Below are 20,398 nucleotides of genomic sequence, written 5' to 3' on the forward strand. Positions count from 1 at the left end.
TGAGGTCGGGTCTCTGTGCAGGCCAGTCAAGTTCATCCACACCAAACTCTCTCATCCATGTCTTTATGGACCTTGCTTTGTGCACTGGTGCACAGTCATGTTGGAACAGGAAGGGGCCATCCCCAAACTGTTCCCACAAAGTTGGGAGCATTGAATTGTCCAAAATCTCTTGGTATGCTGAAGCATTCAGAGTTCCTTTCACTGGAACTAAGGGGCCAAGCCCAGCTCCTGAAGAACAACCCCACACCATAATCCCCCCTCCACCAAACTTTACACTTGGCACAATGCAGTCAGACGAGTACCGTTGTCCTGGCAACTGCCAATCCCAGACTCATCCATCAGATTGCCAGATGGAGAAGCATGATTCATCACTCCAGAGAATGGCTTGGATGCAGCTGTTCAGCCATGGAAACCCATTCCATTAAGCTCTCTACACACTGTTCTTGAGCTAATCTGAAGGCGACATGAAGTTTGGAGGTCTGTAGTGATTGACTCTGCAGAAAGTTGGGGACCTCTGCGCACTATGCGCCTCAGCAAGCTACACTAGCCATGTAGATAATGTAGCTACTAAAATAATATAGCTAAATCTACAGCTAATAAAGCTGATTTTGCTAGTGGGGTAACATAGCTGCATTGGCTTATGTAGCTCAAACTAAAGCGAAAGAAACAATGTGAGATTATGCTATGTTTGCAAAGCTAGACCCTTATTAGAAGAAGTTATGCGAACAGTGGCTCGCTTTTGCTCCGTTAGCTTTAGCTAAAGCTAATGTAAGTACTTTGTCTTGTGCAGTAACGTTCACTATCTAGCTAGCAAAGTTTTAGCTGGCTTTAGCTAAAGCTGGCAAAGCTAAAGCGAGCTGTACTACTACACAGGTCTAAATGTAAATTAATCCTGGGTTAGACCTCTTACCTTTTTCTGTTTTATTTATGAAAAGCTATTTGCAATGTGGTTGTTTCATTAATGTAACTGCTAGACTTTGTTTTCTGAACAACGTATAAAGAATTTCTAAAAAATTTTACTGTAAAATTACGCCTCTTCCGTTCTGACAGACACGGCATCCCACAGTAGAGGGAAGCATGATGGGGTGTCTGAGATCTGAGGTCTACCGCCAGACCCCTCTCAGGAATACAGGACCCCTTTTTGGGTTGCAGGTTAAATGTTTTTTTGTGCAACTTGGTCAGAAGTTTAAGGCCCCCATATGTGGATTAAACAATCTAATGCTATCAATCCAAAGGTATTTAAATAACATTCAGCTGTGACAAAATGGCAAAATGTGGAATTTAGTTGATAAACTCGTCATCAGATAAACTTTTCTCTTTCATGATGTTCCAGGGATAATATGCTCCAAACACTCTTTTTAAATGAATCTATAACTTTCAGCATCTTTGTATAAAATCATGAATCCTGATGTTCAGATTACAGAGCGTCCATTCACCCACTGGGTGATCAATGAGTCAGAATAAATGATCACTGTGAGATGATTGATAATCAGTTAGGATCATTTATTAGGGAGGTATTCTAACAGTCCAACACAACTATTACTTGATACTACAAGTTTTAGAGTAAAGGGAATACATACCTAGACCACACATGTATGTATGCATATACACATACAGTATATTATATAAACTATTAGGGTATATATATGTACCCTGATCCAGTTCTATCTACAGTATCTAGACGTATTAGCTTCAAATGAGAGAAAATATCAATGAGTGTTTCTTGTTGGTGAGTGAAGCATTAGCCAAAGTATTAAGTTTGATTTTGTTTTTTTACTTTAAGAATGCATGATGTCACGGGTGGGATTATGTTTTATAAATATGCTAATCAAAGACACATCAGATGTGTCTAATTGTTGCAATCAAAATGCATTTCCTTTTTAAGGTATATCTGTGTTTGTGATATACCATGTGTTCTAAACACACTGTCCATATTTAAATTTCTATTTTAAATGACACTTTGTCGGGTCAATATATTATGGTGCTTATAGTCCAAACTGTTAAATAACTCCATTGATCAGTGTGAAAACAGAGCAGAGAGGCAGAATGAAGAGAATAAAATATCTAGGAAGCTTTATAGTTTGACATTTAGTAAAAAGGTATTTTAAGCTGAACAATAACTATTTGATTGCATGAGTCCAGTCGAGTAAATACTGAAGTACAGCCTTGTAGAAGTCCTTTTATGCATTCATACCAACCTCCATCTTCACAGGGATTATAAATGTTTTACTCTTTAAAGCCTTTGGCACAGGAAATACCTCACCACAGTCTAACGGGTCAACCTGAATTTTGTTTCAGAATACTCAAATATTATGATTTTGCCTTTTAAGAATACATTTTTCTCAATCTGTTATCTATCCCAACCCCCATAAGACTGGCTACACTCTGGTTGGTTTCAAACCGATTTTAAAAACATGGTAGACCAGAGACTTCAGGACAGTTTGATCTGATTTTTAACATTATAATCCTCTGAATGAATACACTAGACAGTTCAGCCAGGCTGTGATAACACACACCTGCTGTTAGTTGTAAAATATCACAGAGGAGATTAGACACAGAGATCGCACAGAAACTTGTGTGATTAAACCTGACTTGAGAAGAAAAACAAACGGCTGTCTGACCTGGTATGCATTATAGTTTCATTTTAAGAAATAAAAAAGAGTGGGTAAAATTCTGACAGAAAAGAAGATGTGGTTTTCTTTATGTTTGTGAGCTGTCAAAGTATTTAACACTAATTGGTGAAACCACCTGGTCCACTCGCTCTTATCGGTTGTTGTGGGCAGCATTTGTCAACCTCTGCACCCTGGGCTGCCTTCAGGTATCATCTGAGGTGCCTTCAAAATTCTTTGAATTCAACCAAGACTTACCATGAGTATGCAGATCATGAGCTGTCTCAGTGAAAACCTAAATAGTCTCTTACACATTTTTCTTGAAATCATGTCAGTGTTGGGGTCAGCAAATAAATCAGCTTATGTCAATAGGCACCAGTGTTGGGGTAACACGTTATAAAGTAATCCGTTAGAGTACTAGGATTAGTTTTTTGTTGTAATGAGTAATATAACACGCATGTTTTACAATTTGAGTAATCTGTTATTAGTTACCCGTTTCATGAAATTAATCCGTTATTAAAAAAACAAAATCCTTAATTTCCTTCCTCTTTTGTGGCCACTCAAACAAGAGAGAGAAAAATGGAAGTTCCTCGAAGCATCGGCGCCTTTCTTCTTACTTGTCAACACAAACGTAGCAGCGTGCCAGCAGAAGTTAAGCACAGCTGTGCCAGTGTGCCTTTAGCTTATTGAGCTAGCAAGATGGCAAAGAGGACAGCACACTGGGGAATTATCCCCTTTATGTTAGATTTTTGTACGAAAGGGACAAAACAACATCATAGTGAAATGTAAATTTAAAAGCTCATGTTTTGTTACGATTCTCACTATGTAAGGCAGTAATCTAACAAGTCAGATGCAATGGTTATGCTATCCAACACTAGTAAGCACTACATAAATATCCATACAGTGCTTTTTTAGCTCTGCTTGTGTGCCCAAATGCATCAAAATGTTTTAAAGTTCTACATCAACATTCAGTGAAAATATTAGCTATTGTATAATTTAAAGGGAGTGCTTTAGAGATTTATCTCAACTCTTTATCACACAAATCCCTTAGTGGTCATAGGATTGTAAAATGTTCTTTAAAAAAAAAAATACATTTTTATTTTTTGAAGCGTGTCTTGACTGATGAAGGGTTGATAAACACTGGTTTTGGATATTCACTGGAGGCAGCCTCATCTTGAACTATGAATATCGAAGATGTTTGTTATTTACAATTTTGGATTGTAATCAAATCGGCCCCAACATGCTGAGAATTATTTGGACAAATTGTCTGTAGCAATAAGCCTCAAATAGGGTCTCACCCAACCCTCCAAATTATCGGAGGGGCATATCTGGACTAAAATCGGACTTAAAATCATCCGGTGTGTAACCAGCTTCAAGTATGACAAAAAATATTACAAAATTTGATTATGTGAACATCTTACAGCCACATATATCCTTCTTTCTTCTCTTAACAAGCCATACCAGCAGTGACATACTGCAACTTTTAAAAAGTTGCCACCTCTCGTGTGTTCTTATGTTTGATGTAAAGAAATGTGATTTAAACTGGGATCCTATTTAACCTTTAACCTACAGAATAGGATGCTAAAACTGCCCCAAAACAGGTTCTTTTCTCATCTTACAGATGCTCTCTTCTATCATTTAAAGTTTTACAAACTTGTCTAATCAGTTTGTCTCTAAAGCAAATTATTTTCTTTTTGAATTTGTGGTTAAGAAAATCCCAATCTAAATACCTAAGTCTTAAAAGCCACTTTTCCGAGTATGTTAAAATTTTCCTTAAAACTGTATTTTAGTGGGCCCTAATTACCTAGTTATTTCATGGTAGTAAATGTAATTATGTTGTAATTTCTCTGGAATAAGATGGTAGTTACTGAGTTATAAGCCGTTTTATCAGGGTCAGAGTTAGGGGTTAGGTTTAGGGTGTCAGAGTTAGAGCTAAGGAGTTAGGTTTATTGGGTTGGGGTTAGAGCTAAGAGGTAATGGTCTGAGTTTGGGGTTAGATTCAGGAGTTTAGGTTTAGGGGATGAGGGTCAGAGTTTGGAGGGGTTAGGTTTGGGGTGTGAGGGTCAGAGTTTGAGGTTAGGTTTAGGGGGTGAGGTCAGAGTTTGGAGGGGTTAGGTTTAGGGGGTGAGGGTCAGAGTTTGGAGGGGTTAGGTTTAGGGGGTGAGGTCAGAGTTTGAGGTTAGGTTTAGGGGGTGAGGTCAGAGTTTGGAGGGGTTAGGTTTAGGGGGTGAGGTCAGAGTTTGAAGGGGTTAGGTTTAGGGGTGAAGGTCAGAGTTTGGAGGGGTTAGGTTTAGGGGTGAGGTCAGAGTTTGGAGGGGTTAGGTTTAGGGGGTGAGGGTCAGAGTTTGGAGGGGTTAGGTTTAGGGGGTGAGGTCATTGTTTGTGGTTAGGTTTAGGTCGGGAGGTCAGAGTATGGTGGGGGTAGGTTTTGGGTGTGAGGTCAGAGTTTGGAGGGGTTAGGTTTAGGGGTGAAGGTCAGAGTTTGGAGGGGTTAGGTTTAGGGGGTGAGGTCAGAGTTTGGAGGGGTTAGGTTTAGGGGGTGATGGTCAGAGTTTGGAGGGGTTAGGTTTAGGGGGTGAGGGTCAGAGTTTGGAGGGGTTAGGTTTAGGGGGTGAGGGTCAGAGTTTGGAGGGGTTAGGTTTAGGGGGTGAGGGTCAGAGTTTGGAGGGGTTAGGTTTAGGGGGTGAGGGTCAGAGTTTGGGGTTAGTTTTAGGGGGTGACGGTCAGAGTTTGGGGTCAGGTTTAGGGATTACCAGAGAACTGCCACAATGTTACAAGGAATTACTTGATCAGTAGTTTGTTATTACTAAATAAACATGTAAATGCTTCGTACATATTACCATGGTTCCAAAATCCTACTTAGTAAAATACCAAATAATTACAATGTAATTGCACGTTATTCTTGAGAAATTATTACATAATTATCATTTATAACTATGAGGTTAACAAGGGAATTAGGGCCCGCTTAAGTATAGATAAACATGAGTTTATGAATTTATATACAACACCTTTCTTATAGTGTAATACATTTCACAACAACAAAATTCAACAATCATAAAGCCAAGATTCATCCAATCTGTCAGAGGAGGGTAAATGTCATTATTTACTCTTCTTTATGCTCACTTTGGCTTAGTATGAATAAATTGGCTACATTTGTCCCTTATTTGTTTGCTGTTTGGTGCTGTATAGATTGTTTTAACCTTTTTTGGCAGGTAAATGAAAAGCTATAAATTTAAAAATCATCATCTTTTGAGAATTTTTTACGTGATTGTCTGGTATTGTGACAACCCTAGGACTAAATGCTGGATAAGAAAGCCGAAAAGAGGTATCTACCTCTGTTTGGTTATCTTACATTTAACTGCTAATTACTACAAGTTGTAAACCCTGACTAAACACTTTGTCACAGTGAAAAATGCCAGACTGTCCAAGATAACTAAAATATTCTGATGAACTCAAAAAGTACTGTATAGTTTTAAGTTAAAGTGCCTTTTCTTTGGAGAAAGGACTTCTACAAAGGCTGTACCCACATCATCACTGTATACAATAAGCTAAACACAACACAGCCAACTGTACCGTGTCTTCATTTAATGGTTCATTGATGTTTCATCAGGTGCTTTACAGGCTAAGCTACTAGTTCAGAGTCTAAACTCAACACAGATACCTCACTGTAGCCCCGCAGGTATAAGCTAGACCCCCGCAGGTTTTCTTCACAGCTGCTTCAATGTGAATCACCATGTAGACACTCAAAGTAAAAATAACTGTAGATTTATTCAGAGATGACGGAGAGCACACTGTGACGAGGCTAGAAAGGCGCTTCACTGGCTCATCTGGGGAAACAGAGGTGCCGGTGTTGTTTATTTAAAGGGAAACTCCTTCTCAAAGTCGAGCCAATAAATGTTAGTTCTAAAAGTAAAGGGAAATTCCACTCAAAAAAAAGAAGAGATTATTCATTCAAATGCTCCTGCCTCCACCAGAGTCATGTAATTGAACATACTTTTATTTCACTCCTAGCAGTGGAAATCTAACACAACTGCTCAGTGTTTCAGTAGAATGTGTGAGATCGATAATTTTTGTACTGAATGTCTCTTTAATCGTACGGCAGCAGAGCTGTCTTCAGTGTCTTTGCTTTAAGCGTTTATAAAACTCTGAGGCATCGTTCGTCTGTTATGTAGCTGTCTGTCAGCTTTTTCATTTATTTACACCAAAATATCAAACTGTTCCGTCCCACCAAGTGTTTTTTTTTTTGTTAAATCTGCCAAGCAGAAGCCTTTAAACTGTTTTTTCAACATTGTGCTTTTTTGAGATTATTTCAGGGTCTGAATTAATTTCAGATGCTGCCTTCACGGTCTTTTTGGTAAAACTATTTGGGTTCTGAAGCAGCAAAGTGTGACTTTTAGTTATCACAGAGTCAGAAAACCTGAAAGGAAAGAGAAAAGAATAAAATTCATAAGAGGAATGAAAGGAGAAAACTCAAACAAAACTGTAAATGTTAGATAAAAGGTTTGCTGTTTTGATTTTATATGGAAGTACTCTGACATTATCAAGCCTCACCACTTCCTGTCTGCTGATTTGGCCTCACCAAGCCTGAATGGTCCTTTTTGAGTCAACCCAGGAACTGTAAAACTCTTCAGGCTCTTGGGTGAAATTGAACAAGTGTTAACCATATCTAAGTGGCTTTACACACTAACTACAGTGTTAGAGAAGGGCCAAAATACTGTGATGTAACCAAATATCAGTAACAGAAATAGTTATTTCTCTGATTACTTCACATAAAAAGAACAGAACAAAGCCGATCTCATAAGCTCTCATGTTTCTCATTTGGAGATATCATATTGACTTCGTCCACATTTTTCAGTACATTTCATTTTACTGAGTTTTTGATTTGTCTCTTTTATTTTTTAAATCTGAGTGCCAGAGAGTGTGTTTATGTGATAATCAACTTGAACTGTATATTAAATCAATGTTTAAAGAAAGCCTTTGCTTTTTGAGTTATATTCAGGCTCCTCATGTACACTGTGTTGTATTTTATTGTTGAAATGCAGTTTAGCCATCTGCCTTCATTCCTCTGTTGCCTTGCTCTTCTGTTTTATTTTAAAAGGATCATTTGCTGATCCTTCACAGGAACAAAGCAGCCCATGTTTCAGATCAGATCCAGCTTTACACACCTGTTCATCACAGACACACTTAGCGCTGACTTTTAATCTTTATTCAATATTTGCTTCTCAACAAATTCAGTTTTCCACAATAGGGATGTCCTTAGCAACCGATTTAACCGTCCAAATAATTATAAGGACATGTTGAAAAGTCTAAAGGTAAGAATGCATTCAGGAAGCAGCCAGCTACAATTAAGTAAGTCTGAACACTCCAATCTTTCATGAAGCCTATTTACAATAAAAAGTAAATTGTCTTCCTGTGTGACATTTTTCATTTTGTGCTGCAAAGTCCACAATATGTGCAGCTTCTGTGCAGCTGTGTTGATGTTGCACTACCATCTGTTTTCACCATGTGGAGTTGGCAATCCCACTAGCTCACAGTACAGTAGTTGAGCTCTCAACATGTGAGTGTAGCGGCCAATCTCTGCTGGTCACCTCATGTCTGCAATAGAGGAGTCTTCAGTTAAACCAGCAATGACAAGGTCTAAATTTACATAAATATGTAAAACTGTTTATATTAAATGTAGGGCTATGATCTTACAAGGAAGAAAAGCTGTCAAAAAGTGGCCTGTCTGGTCAACTTCATTATATAGGTACATATTAAACAATTAGAATATTATGGATAATTTTTTTTGTTTTTGCTGTGATTGAATCTAGAATATATGGAAATTTAACCCTTTGAAGTAAATCAAAGGACAAAAATTCACTTTCACGTGATTCACACTAATTTTTTTTAGTTGTACCTGTATATCAGCACATTTTGTGTAGCAAACCAGCCAGTCACTACAAGGTACATGGGGGTGAAATGTCGTCAGGTTGTGTGCAGTTGGTGATAATGGCAGCTGCAGTCATGATGGTCTATGTCTTAGCATTTTATACTTGTATGCTGCTTGTAACAGTATATAGGATGCAACGAACGTGAAGATGGAAAAGTGTAATAATTGCACTTAATCACATTCTTTAATAACATAAATGGTGGCTGATTTAAATATTGCTGAAATGTGTGGCACTCTAAAGTGTGTTAACTGGTCATCAATGTCAAGTTGTTAAGCTGAGTGTGGCTAATGTTATCAGTGCTAGCGCCACCAGCTGGTTATGCATTGTCCTTGTCGAGTAATTCTGTCAGCCTAGCTGTGTTTCTCCAGTCCATCAATCCACTTGATGGTTTGAATCCATGTGGGAAGGCAAACAAAGTAGGCCAGCTAACTGGGTCTTTAGCCCCATCTAGTGGCAGGTGGCTGCATCACTGTTAAGACACAACCTAGCTGGCACTGTGGGCCTAAATTAAAAATCTTAATAAACATAATCACACAAATGCCCTCATCTCTCCTACTGATCGTCCTGAATGCTGTGTTAACACAGTTTTACACTGATGACACTGCTTTAGATTTGTGTTGTGGCATGTTTGGTAATGCTAACAGGTCTGTAGAGGGTCTGATCTGAACAAAAGTGCGCTGTGTGAACAAAAAGAAAGCACAGGTGATGATGCAGTAGGATACCTGCGGAGTTTTATTCCAAAGTTTTGTTGATATGTACATTAACTGCCATTCAACAATGTAAATGCTTCATAATCTGTAAATACTTCATAAAAATGAAATCTGGTTCAGACATTTTATCATGTTAATACGATTTTATTTTTAAATTTTAGAGTGGTTATCATTTCATTTGGCAATAAACTCTTCAATAATTCTCCACAGGACATTTGTTGTATCGGTTTGAAATGATTTCTATCCTCGTTGTTATCTATTTCAGGATTTAGTGCCTTTTTTGGACGGTAGACTGTTCTGTGATCGCTGTGTAGAAACTCTACATATGCCTTTTGTTACTTTTTCATCTGTTGGATAAACCTTATTTGTTATTTTTGAGGTGTGTTTTTATTGATATTCTATTTACAAGGGAATAAAAACTGATCCATTCACAGTGTGTCTTGGTTTGCTTGGTTTCGTGTTAATTCTAGGGCCAGGCGTTTTACTGTGGCACATTTTGATAACCAGTATTACACTAAAGTCAGTCCTTCTGCTGAATTCAGAACCTCCTATTTAACCTGTTTCTCCCTTAAAAATGTAAATAAAATGGTTTCACAGGGACATTGATCAGATTTGTTCATCAGGATCCAAACAAGCCCGCCAGATTGCTGAGATTTATGCAAATATTGCTGCTTAGAATAAATGCATCATAATGTGCATTGCAAATCCATTTGCAAATTTTCCTTTTATAATCCAGTTTAAACACTGTGTATCACAGTAGAGAGCTGATGTGGAAAATGTGTTTACTGGGTTTTTGAAAAGAAGAAAAGACTTTCATGCATGATTCATGCATCTCTCTGGGGCACTGACTCATACCACACCAATGATAGGCACTTATTCACCCTCAGTATCTCCACAAATCTAACCTACCTCAACCACTCCCTAAAATCTACAGGTTCAAGGCCTTAAGAGTTGAAAAAATATGAAGCGTGAATAGTTCATGGCTAGTAAGAGGTCATTCAAAATCAAGGCCCTAAAGAGAGTGCGGCTTGTTTCAGACACATTTTCTGAAAGGGGGAGAAAGAGAGGGGGGAGGGAATGGATTTTTTTTTGTATTCTTGGGGGGGATTGTGGATGGGCCAGGGGCACATATTTTGCTAGAAAAGCCTGATAAAGTGTATTTTGCTTAATATGTGGCCTTTAATATGGTTGTGGCTACCTTTTCGCAGCCTCCATTCTTCTTGGAAGACTTAACACAAGATTTTGCAGTGTTTTTACAGGAATTTGTACACATGCATTGGGTTGGGTATTTTTGAGGTCAGACACTGATGTTGGATGAGAAGGCCTGTCTCACAATCTGTCCCAGTTCATCCCAAAGGTGCTCGATGGGGTTTAGGTTGAGGGTCAAGTTCTTCAACTGCACTAGTCAAACCATGTCTTTATGGTACTTGCTATGTGCATTGGGGCACAATCCCCTTGTAACTCCATCAGAGTAGTCCTAAGTGTCTTGGTGGCCTTTCTCACTAGTCTCCTCGCACTGATCTAGGCAGATTTACACATGTAACATTCTTTACATTTCCTGATGATGGATTTAGTTTACCTCCTGGAGATTTTCAGTGCCTTGATTTTTTTGTATCCATCCCGATGTATATTTTTCAATAACTTTTTCTCTGAGTTGCCTGGAGTGTTCTTTTGATTTCATGGTGTAATGGTTGCCAGGAATACTGATTGGTGCTTTTATACTAGAATCACTTGAGACACATTCACTACACAAAGGTGACCCCAATTCACTAATTGTGAGACTACTAGCACCAACTGGCTGGACCTCTGTTGAATTAGGTCAATCACTTTAAAGAGGGTGAATATTCATGCACTTATTTTACACAACATATTTTTGTTCAGTTGACATTACATATTTCGTTTGACATTACTTTTTAGAAATCTGTCAAAAAAGCCAAATTATATTGGCCATGATTGATTTATGAAATCAATAAAAGGATAAAACATCAAAGAGGGTGAATACTTTTTTATGATGACAGTGTTTCACATCTGTCCACTTACCTTCAGACTCCCTGAATACTACATTATCGTCCCACATCTGGAAAAAATAATTTGGGAACAAAAAAGAAAGCACAAATACTTTCTGAATCTTCCTCTTTATTTTTTTTTCTTACCAGATTACTGTTCAGATGATAAAAAAATGAAAATTATAAATGTATTATAATACATGTTTATTCTTTGGATTGCAGCATAGAATTACATAAAACAATTAAATTAATCAAAACCCAAACTTGTGCTCAGATTTGTCTTTTTATAAGTCTTAATATGCGCATATATACACATACATACATACATATAACAGCCACTCTGAAGGTGCACTCACACATACAACACGTCAAGACAAACCTGCTCCACAGAATCAACAGTAGCAACAAACATAATGGTGATAATGATTAGTCAAGATGATAAATACTGTTGACCACATTAAACCTGTTCAATTAGTACAAGATCTTTAAGCTCAATGTGACGAGGCTTTCAGGGACTAAGGGGCGTCAACTTAAACTCCCTGACTTAGCAAGCACCAAACCTTCTCTTTAAGCTTTAATCAGCCTTTTATTATTACACAGCTCTGTTAAATATGGCTGCTGGTACCTATGTATTTTTAAGTAATACCAACTGCTTCTAAAATGCACCAAGAATAGAAGCTGGGTCTGAATTTTCCCACAAGCAGACCCAGAAATTATCAGCTAAAAAATTCAGAAAAAAACCAGCATTGCTTAACCTGATGGCCTTGTATTGCTTGTTTAATTGTGATATTTGAGATCACACAAAATGTCAGTCGGTTCATTAGTGAAGCGGATTACAGCTCTGTCAGCTAAAAGGCCTCAGGGGAGATGTTGGCAGAACACTCTGGACAGGCGAGAAAGAGGTAGTAAAAGGTGACTACTGAGGCTGGAAAATACAAACATTAAGCTCAACTTCTCCCATGGTTACATTTCTGTACTCAGTTTTGTACGGTAGTGTAGCGATCCCAGAATCCTTCAGGCATGCCGCTGTAGGGTAGTAGTGTGGTAGATTTCTGGCTGTGAAAAAAATTCCCTGTGTGCATGACAGACTGAGGTGTGACAGCAGCCACAAGGGGGCAACACTGGAACTTATATAAGAAGCCGTGCTCACAAATGCACTCCTTAAATTCTCTGGAATATTTCAGGGAGACAGCTCTTGAAATCTTCCTGAGTTGGTTGTTCTTAGATGCACCTCATTGCAGGAGCCTCTCCCTGTTGGAGGGGAGTGGGTTGAAGGGGGATAGGGGTCTACAGAAGTGATGTACAAGGCAGCAGAACCTGCTATATGGCACTATAGCAATATTCGCCTTTATATGATTGCTGCATGTATCAATGTATCACAATGAAGCGGTTTCCTTACGTGTACAGCCTTGCACTGGTCTTTTGCTAGTCTTTGTGCACTGGTTGCAGAAAATAAACCCATCACCTGCTTGCCTGCAGTGACTATCCTGTAAATGTCCTACTGTGTTCACACATAAGCTCACTCTGACTCACTGAAAATTCCTGACAGGAAAGATTCCTAGAAATAGGAGAGAAAAATCAGCTATTTGTCCTCACACATGGAGCTCACCCCAAAAGTTTGGAAGGTTCTAGGAGTTTTGTGCATATGTGAACAGGGCTTGCTATAATCTTTGTTCCATTTATTGTCTATTAACCTGAGAGCGTCTATGACTACGTGACCTACGACAAAAGTGTGTTGAAAAGGGGGATTATTAAACAGTAACATGGATTACCTGGATTTATGTGGATTTAACATACCACTCTTTCAACATAACAGACTCTAATGTGTCAGAGTAGAGCATGTTCTCTGTCAGAGAGCTGCTGAAACCTGCCGAGCTCCGGGTTGAAGGCCACATAAAGGCAGGGGACTCATTGCTCCAGATTCAGATATTTAGCACAGAGCTACATAAAATGCAACAACAAAGATATGGGGTCATTTCTGAGCAAAAAGAAGCACTTGATAACATAAAAGAAACCCAAAAATAGAAGACAATCAACATTCTCTGGGGCTAAACACATATAGTTTGATAAGCAGTCTCAATATGTTTGAAAACATCACATCAATAAACATCAAGCTGAACGTGCTTCTTATGGTGAAACCTCCGACTGTGTATTAAGATGGACAGAGCTACGGTTGCATGAAAGTGAAGCCAGTATAGCCGGCTCCCCCTGCTGATTGGCTGCAGTATGGGTGAAACCTTGAGGATAAAATATTTAATTTTTTAAACCCCATGTCCTTATTCTGTCGTTCTGATTAGTTATCATCATAATTGGTGTCTAAAGTTCATCTCCTTGAGTAGTCTTATTTACCAAAAATCTGGAATTTAAGGTCTTTTACCATGTGGACTTCACAGTCCTGTTGGCTACAGCCCAGGAGGGATGCAGCCCACTTTCACTGGCTGTTTCATGCCTTTTAACTGAGGGCTCTTTTCAAAGAAATCAGCACTCTGAAAGCCTAATGTACCCAGCATTACACCACCTTTTTTATAATGCAGGATTATGATCTAATGACAATGAAAAACTGTTAAAAGTGGCTCCACCAGTCTGGTTTGCAGTACTCCATATGAATGTGGGCAAATTTTTACCAGCATCAGGTCTACTGCAAGGTATGAGATGGTTGCTGCACTTTGGACTTAATAACGGTCGACGTCTCAGCATTTCATACTGGTATATTTGTGACATGCATACATGATGCAATCAACTTTTTAATCAAGAAATACTCGTGCATCTCAATAAATAAGAATATTATGAAAAAGTCTGTTTTTTCCCCATAATTCAATTCAAAAGTTAACTTTCAAGATATTCTGGATGCATCTCATACAAAGTGAAATATTTCAAGACTTTTTTTTGTGTTAATGTTGATGTCTACAGCTCACAGCAAATGAAAATCAAAAATTCATTTTCTCAAAATCTTTAGAGAAGTAAACATTTTACAACACAGTTGGTGAAACTCTCCAAAACCGTGAGTGTGTGTTTCAAACATAGAGCCCTCTCCAAGTTAATAAACAGTCATTGGTTGTTACAGTCACAGAAATAACACTGCTGGCTTTGATGAAATGAAGTTACAACACTTAAACCATTATCAGCACAACAGTTATTATTGTTTATATATATATATTTTAATGTTTCCTTATTGAAATGGCTCTGAGGATCATGTGCATAATGCAGCCAAGGAGCTGCAATTTCTTTTGAATATAATGTCTGCGTCACACCAAATCTATGAATGAAATGTGGAGAGAATGAAATGTATTTGATGAGATTGTGTGCTGGAAGAAAATACAGTCACTTATTTGTACTGTGTTTGAGTTTAACTCTGAAATAATAAAGAATAACAGCTATTTAATTTAATAATTTTCATCTTTTTACCTGGAAGATAATCAAGCAGTAAGTTAAAGAACACATAGCTGAGGAATATTGCTTCAAGAAACTCTAAATAACAGCAGAAAATTAAAGGAAATTACAGTAGAGGTTAAAGAACAGCAGAAAACTCTCAAATGTATAAAAAATGTGGTTCTATTATCGTTCTAATTATACAAGCATTCCAGAAATAACCTCTTTGATTTCTTCTGGAGACTTTTGTGCAAATGAACTGAAGCATTGATATGAAAACATTGTGTATGTGTGCAGGATACATGGTCACATGGTTTGTGAGGCACAATAACAAAAATAAAGGGACATCCAGAAGCCTGAAGTGATCTCAAACCCCTTAAAGTGTGCCCAGAGCACCGACAAGGATGGGAAAGTACAGCAGCCGTAGACCCTTTAAGTTTTAATATGCCACAGAGGTTTGTTTCTCTCTGTTTAGAACATAAGTGAATTGGCAGCTGGCCTTTATTTCCCATCTTAGCAGGAACTCACGGACACAACTGACTCAGAATCCACCCAAACGTACACGCATACGCACACTAAACACAAACACACAAGAGAAAACTGAACTCCTTTCCTTCATCACCACCTAACTGTTATGAACCACAATACTGTACAACCAAGTCAACCTACAAGTCACTTCACAACCTGCCATCCAATCACATCCCAGACAGCCACCTACAAGAACCAACCGACCAATCAGAGGACTCCAGGGCTCAGGCTATAAGGCCAGATAATAAATACAAAGATAATAACTAGACTATTTCGATATACTGTCCAACTCCAACATCAGTTTCTTCAACGCAGGAGGGATTCTTCACCCAGAAAATAATTCTGTTTTTTCTTCTACATCTTCTCAAAGGCTCACACAACAAAGTGCCTCATTTTAAGGAATTGTACTGCTTCTTGTTAAAAATATATTGGCCACTCAACCAAAGCGCTCATTTCAGTTCAATCTGAGATTTAAAAAACAACTATTAAATTCCAATCTAGCATAAAGTCAGAGAAAGAGAGTGTACGATAAATCAGTTACGTTACTTTACAGGATAATTTACAATGCTAATAGCAGCAATTTTCATCAAATCACTTGTGCAATATTTATCAAAATTAAAAGGCTTTATCAGTTTTCATGCGATAAATGCATGTGTACGAGCATTTAAATATAAATACTAAATTCACGCCTCTACAATTCAGAAGACACATGATAAAAAGAATAGAAAAAACCTATTGATACATTAAGATGATAGTGTTTGGACGTACTGAGTGAGTTAACATGCACACAGTTCTCCAGATAATTATTCATACATATGAATCGTCCCATCATCCAATCACAAAACTGGATAGATTCCTACATGGATAAATCAACAGCAGCCACAGAAACAGCTTACAGACAATAATGACCCGCCAACTTGGATATAAGAACATGTGGAATGAAAGAATGAATGACGCGTCTACTCCCTCAAAGTGAAGCCAAAAGAATCAGAGCTCCCCCACTGGCTAGCTGCAGTATGGGTCATAAACTCTGTCTCCTCCATGTTAACAGATGGGACACAGTTCAAATTTTAATATCAGAATTCAGGTCAAAAATATTTTTTTAATCTTTCTTTTTGTCATGGAAGTCAAATATTATTGCACTGATATTAAAAAAGTGCTCAAGTCCTCTTTTTTCTGAGAAGTTTGTTTATAATCAGTTATAGCAGTGGTTCCCAACCTTTTTTCCTTTGAGCCCCCCACTTGTGTCTAAGAAAATCTGAACCTCTCACAGGACTGACATGAGTGATACATTGTGGTCAAAATTAACATTTTAAATTTTACTTATTTCATTGTTTAAATCCAAACAAAATAGCCCTAAAAACATGAAACATGAATTATTTATAAGTGATATATCATGATTTACTTATAATCTAATTTTAACAACCTTAGAGCATACAGTCCAGTCTACACCCTGCTAAGGGGGTCCTGGACCCCAAGATGGGAACCAAGGATTTAAGGGATAATATAAAAAATAGGGACACTCCGACATATTGGTTTAACATCAGCAGCTAATGTTTCATGACCTGTTGTCAGTAGCTCAAGTTTTATGTGTTGTGTACAATTTAATGCTGGCATTTGTAGGCAAGCACCATATTGTTTGCATGATACCAGTACCAGCAGATATGAATATTTCTGCCAATATTTGCAGCCACATATCAGGCATACATGCTGTCAGTTTTAATCATACATAGGCCTTCAAAATCAAATATACAAATGTACCATCAGGTATAGGTGACTGTGTTTGAGTTTAACTCAAATGCGCAGTTTGAGTTAGTGCAGTCTTACTTCCCCACTCCTCTCTCATCTCTGCTCGACTCAACCACTCTTTGCACAGGAGACACTGGGGGTCTTAATAATGAAAACTATGACTGCATCTGTATGTGTATCAGCTAAAATACATGTTGGATACTCGCAAAAATCTAATATCGTGCATCCCTAAACATTTAGTATACCTGACCTAAAGAAGACATTTTTGGTTACAGGGCAGACAAGATCACCCATTGAATAAGCTGATCTATTTTCATGATCAAACATGAGGGAGTCTTGCACTTCTAGAAGAAATTAAAAAAACTAACAAAAACCCATCTGTATAGTATTGTTAATAAGCCGTACTGTTATTCTAAACATTTGTATTAGCTGGGATTTTCACAGTCAGAGTATGTCTTAAAAAGGGTGTAAATGCCATGATTGACATCTCTGTTGAAAATTGTGGCTCTTACTGGATTAGCAGGAGAGGAGGAACAGTATGAGCAAATGTTACAAACAGGAATCAGTGACCTTAACATTATTGTGAGTTGTCTGTGCAGACCGGAGAAATCTTTGACATTATAACTGGCTCATTAAATGTTTTGTTTTAGTAAGCAGAAGATGCATGACATCGATAACCACAGCTCTTCCAGCTGAACACCACTGCACAGACTCTAGCTATAGCTGAGCAATATGTCCATTACAAGGGGGTTTTGGCTTCACTTTTGTACAACAGGAGGAGGATAGCATCGTCTCCTTTAAGTCAATGATTTGGATTCATTCGGATATGAATCCAGCTAAGCTGTTTCAAATGAGGCATAGTATAAAAGTAAAAATCATTCATTCATCCTTGATCAGCCCACACCTAAAGCTCACATGGTGAGACGGCATTGCTGCAACTCAAGACAAAACAAACACTTTACAATGACCTTCATCTAATTTAATAAAGGGCCATGACTGTGATTTTTTTTTAATTTACAGAGATGGGAAACTTGGAAAGCACATTGTTTCCCCTGACAATCAAAACTGAAGATGCAGCAGATATTTCACTTTTCGTTTGCATTATCGGGGTCAGGCTCCTTGAAACACTAGAGCCTTCATTTCCCATAAAGCAACTCTATACTGGTTTTGTGAGACTGTTTGAATGTGATGTTTTCCAAATGTATCAAACATCCCCAGCTCCTCTGCTGGCTGAACTTAAACCACCGTGTAAAATTTGCGAAGTAAGCCTAAAACGTACAGAAAAGTGTTTGAGGGATTTATGGTAAACATTAGGACTGAAGCAGTGCTGTGGTTGTTTTCTGTTAAACTGCTTGAAAAGAAGAAGGTCTGTGTGAAGTGTTACAGTCCCTCTGGAATGTAGAATTCAATAAAACCTTTTTAATAAAATCCAACAGTCTGCCACAATGTGGTTCTATCTTGAGCAGACATATAAGTCAGACTGTGTTTGGGGTCAATACTTTCACAAAAATCTTCTCATCTGCTTTGCATTATTGAAAAATAATGATAAAGACCACAATCATTCAAAACAGATCAATGCATAGAAGCAAATCAATTCTCACCCCGAGCACTAAATAACCTGTCTAACTTGTGCGTGTCCTTCTCACTTTCTTTTCCTCCCCACATGCACATACAAGCCCACCAACAAAACACAGTCCTACTCTAAAAGCCTCTCCTGGTGTCCACAGGTCCGTCACACAGACATCATAGATCGGTCCACTCAGACAGAGATTATAATCTACTTCAATATCACATCGCTAATTTGTCTCTATGCCTTTCTGTCTCTCTGCTCCACTAACACAAACACGTTCTGCTCACGTACAGTTTCTCATCCAGAGTCCCCAGTGCAAAATCAACGTTTAAAGCCTCCCAGTTAATACGTGTTTCCAAAGTGGCTTTGTCCAACAAGAACGAATCTTTTCCTGCTGTACACATTTATAATCTTTAACATCTACACGACTACAACAATATGAACTTCTCTGTGCACAAAGGGCAACACTGTACAACATTTACAAAACACGCACAAATAGTCACACCCACTCACACGTCCCTCGTCCCTCCCCCTCTGCAGTCCCTGAGATCACCTCACACTTTGCTCAAGGCATTCTCTTCAACACAAACACAACTCACAGAAATTAAATACACCAAAACACAAATGCAAACCAAGCCATGGTGAAGGCACATTCTGGGAGGATTTATCTTTAAGAAAAAAAGAGAAGAAGTCCAGGAGGAGGAGACGGCTGTCAGACTGTAGATGAGACAGATAGAGCTCAGGAGAGTCCTGAACAGAGCAGGGCATTCTGGGATTCAGAGTCTCCGAGATCATGGGTGTTTAGGGTGTGATTTATATCCAGGGATGCAAAGATGTCACATGTAAGAGTTGCTGTATAACAGGCATGCTTTGAGTTGCCTCGTCCAAAATTCTTAACAAGTTTTATTAAAAAAATCGTATTTTATCTTTATTATTTGATAAAGAACATGGAGCACATACAGGTAGTGATACTTGACTGAAGAATAGAAAAGTAACAAAGAAAATGCCACACCATTTAATGTTTTCTTTTACAAGAATGCCATTAGAAATCTGGTAAAAAAAAAGTATCACTTCATCTTTTCTCGTAGCTACTAGCACAAAGGTAGCAAATAAATTTATAGGCCAGCTTACAGCACAGAGTTATCGAGGCCTTTCATTCTAAAATTTTAAATGATCAGTGTGAATACTAAAACTTACAGAAAAAGCAACAACAACAAAAAAAACATTGTCAAATGTGAACAATTTGCATCCCTGCATATCACCCAGAATGCACCTCATCTTGTTCTCAGTGTCTGATCCAAACCCTCTCAGAGCTCCGACTCATCATCCACTGACTTCTCAGCAGTGTTCCCACTGACTGCCATCCATTTAGCATAATTTTCCCACATGATAAAGAGTCCTTCTATGGACTTGAATAAACTGTGCATAGTCTTCATTGACTTACTTGCATTCTGTCTGACTGGTCTCCTCACTGTCTTTTTTGTATCCATTGTCTGTGGATGGATGTGTTGAGTGTAGTTTAAACTAAAGAAGGGCAGGCAGGGCAGTTTTTCAGTTCTGTTGTGTGAGCCTGTTGCATAGCTGGGAAGAGAAGAGAAAAATGAAGACTGTGGGGAGTTCATCTCTCCCTTCCAGCTTCTGCTAGTCCAGTCTCAACTGCTCCAGGACTTGCGGTTCTCCCCCCGGCGGGCAGCAAGGGCTTCTCCTCGTATGACAGGGACATGAGCGGGGGCGGAGAAGTCTCCCATGCGTCGGCTGCTCCGATCCCGGCAGGTCAGACGGTCTGGGCGAACCAGCACTCCATAACCAGGTTTACAGTGGAAATATCTGTGGCCTCCAACTGAACCATCGTTTTTACCTACGGGGTGATATAAAGAAAACAATCAGAGGATACTGAGCTTTACTAGTCAAACACAGAAGACACAGA

At 38.5% G+C, this 20,398-nt stretch overlaps 1 protein-coding gene across 8 annotated transcripts in view; it reads right to left on the reverse strand.

Moving 5' to 3' along the window:
- Nucleotides 1-11,369: 11,369 nt before the first annotated feature.
- kif13ba (kinesin family member 13Ba) overlaps nucleotides 11,370-20,398 on the reverse strand; it is a 69,644-nt gene continuing 60,615 nt past the window's right edge. For all 8 annotated transcript variants that reach the window (XM_041813111.1, XM_041813188.1, XM_041813413.1 and 5 more), the window contains one exon: nucleotides 11,370-20,329. In XM_041813111.1, the coding sequence (XP_041669045.1) occupies nucleotides 20,124-20,329 (206 nt within the window). In that variant the 3' untranslated portion in view covers nucleotides 11,370-20,123. The remainder of the gene's footprint in view (nucleotides 20,330-20,398) is intronic.

The sequence above is a fragment of the Cheilinus undulatus genome, linkage group 1, assembly GCF_018320785.1.
Source record: "Cheilinus undulatus linkage group 1, ASM1832078v1, whole genome shotgun sequence".
NCBI classification, from domain to species: domain Eukaryota; kingdom Metazoa; phylum Chordata; class Actinopteri; order Labriformes; family Labridae; genus Cheilinus; species Cheilinus undulatus.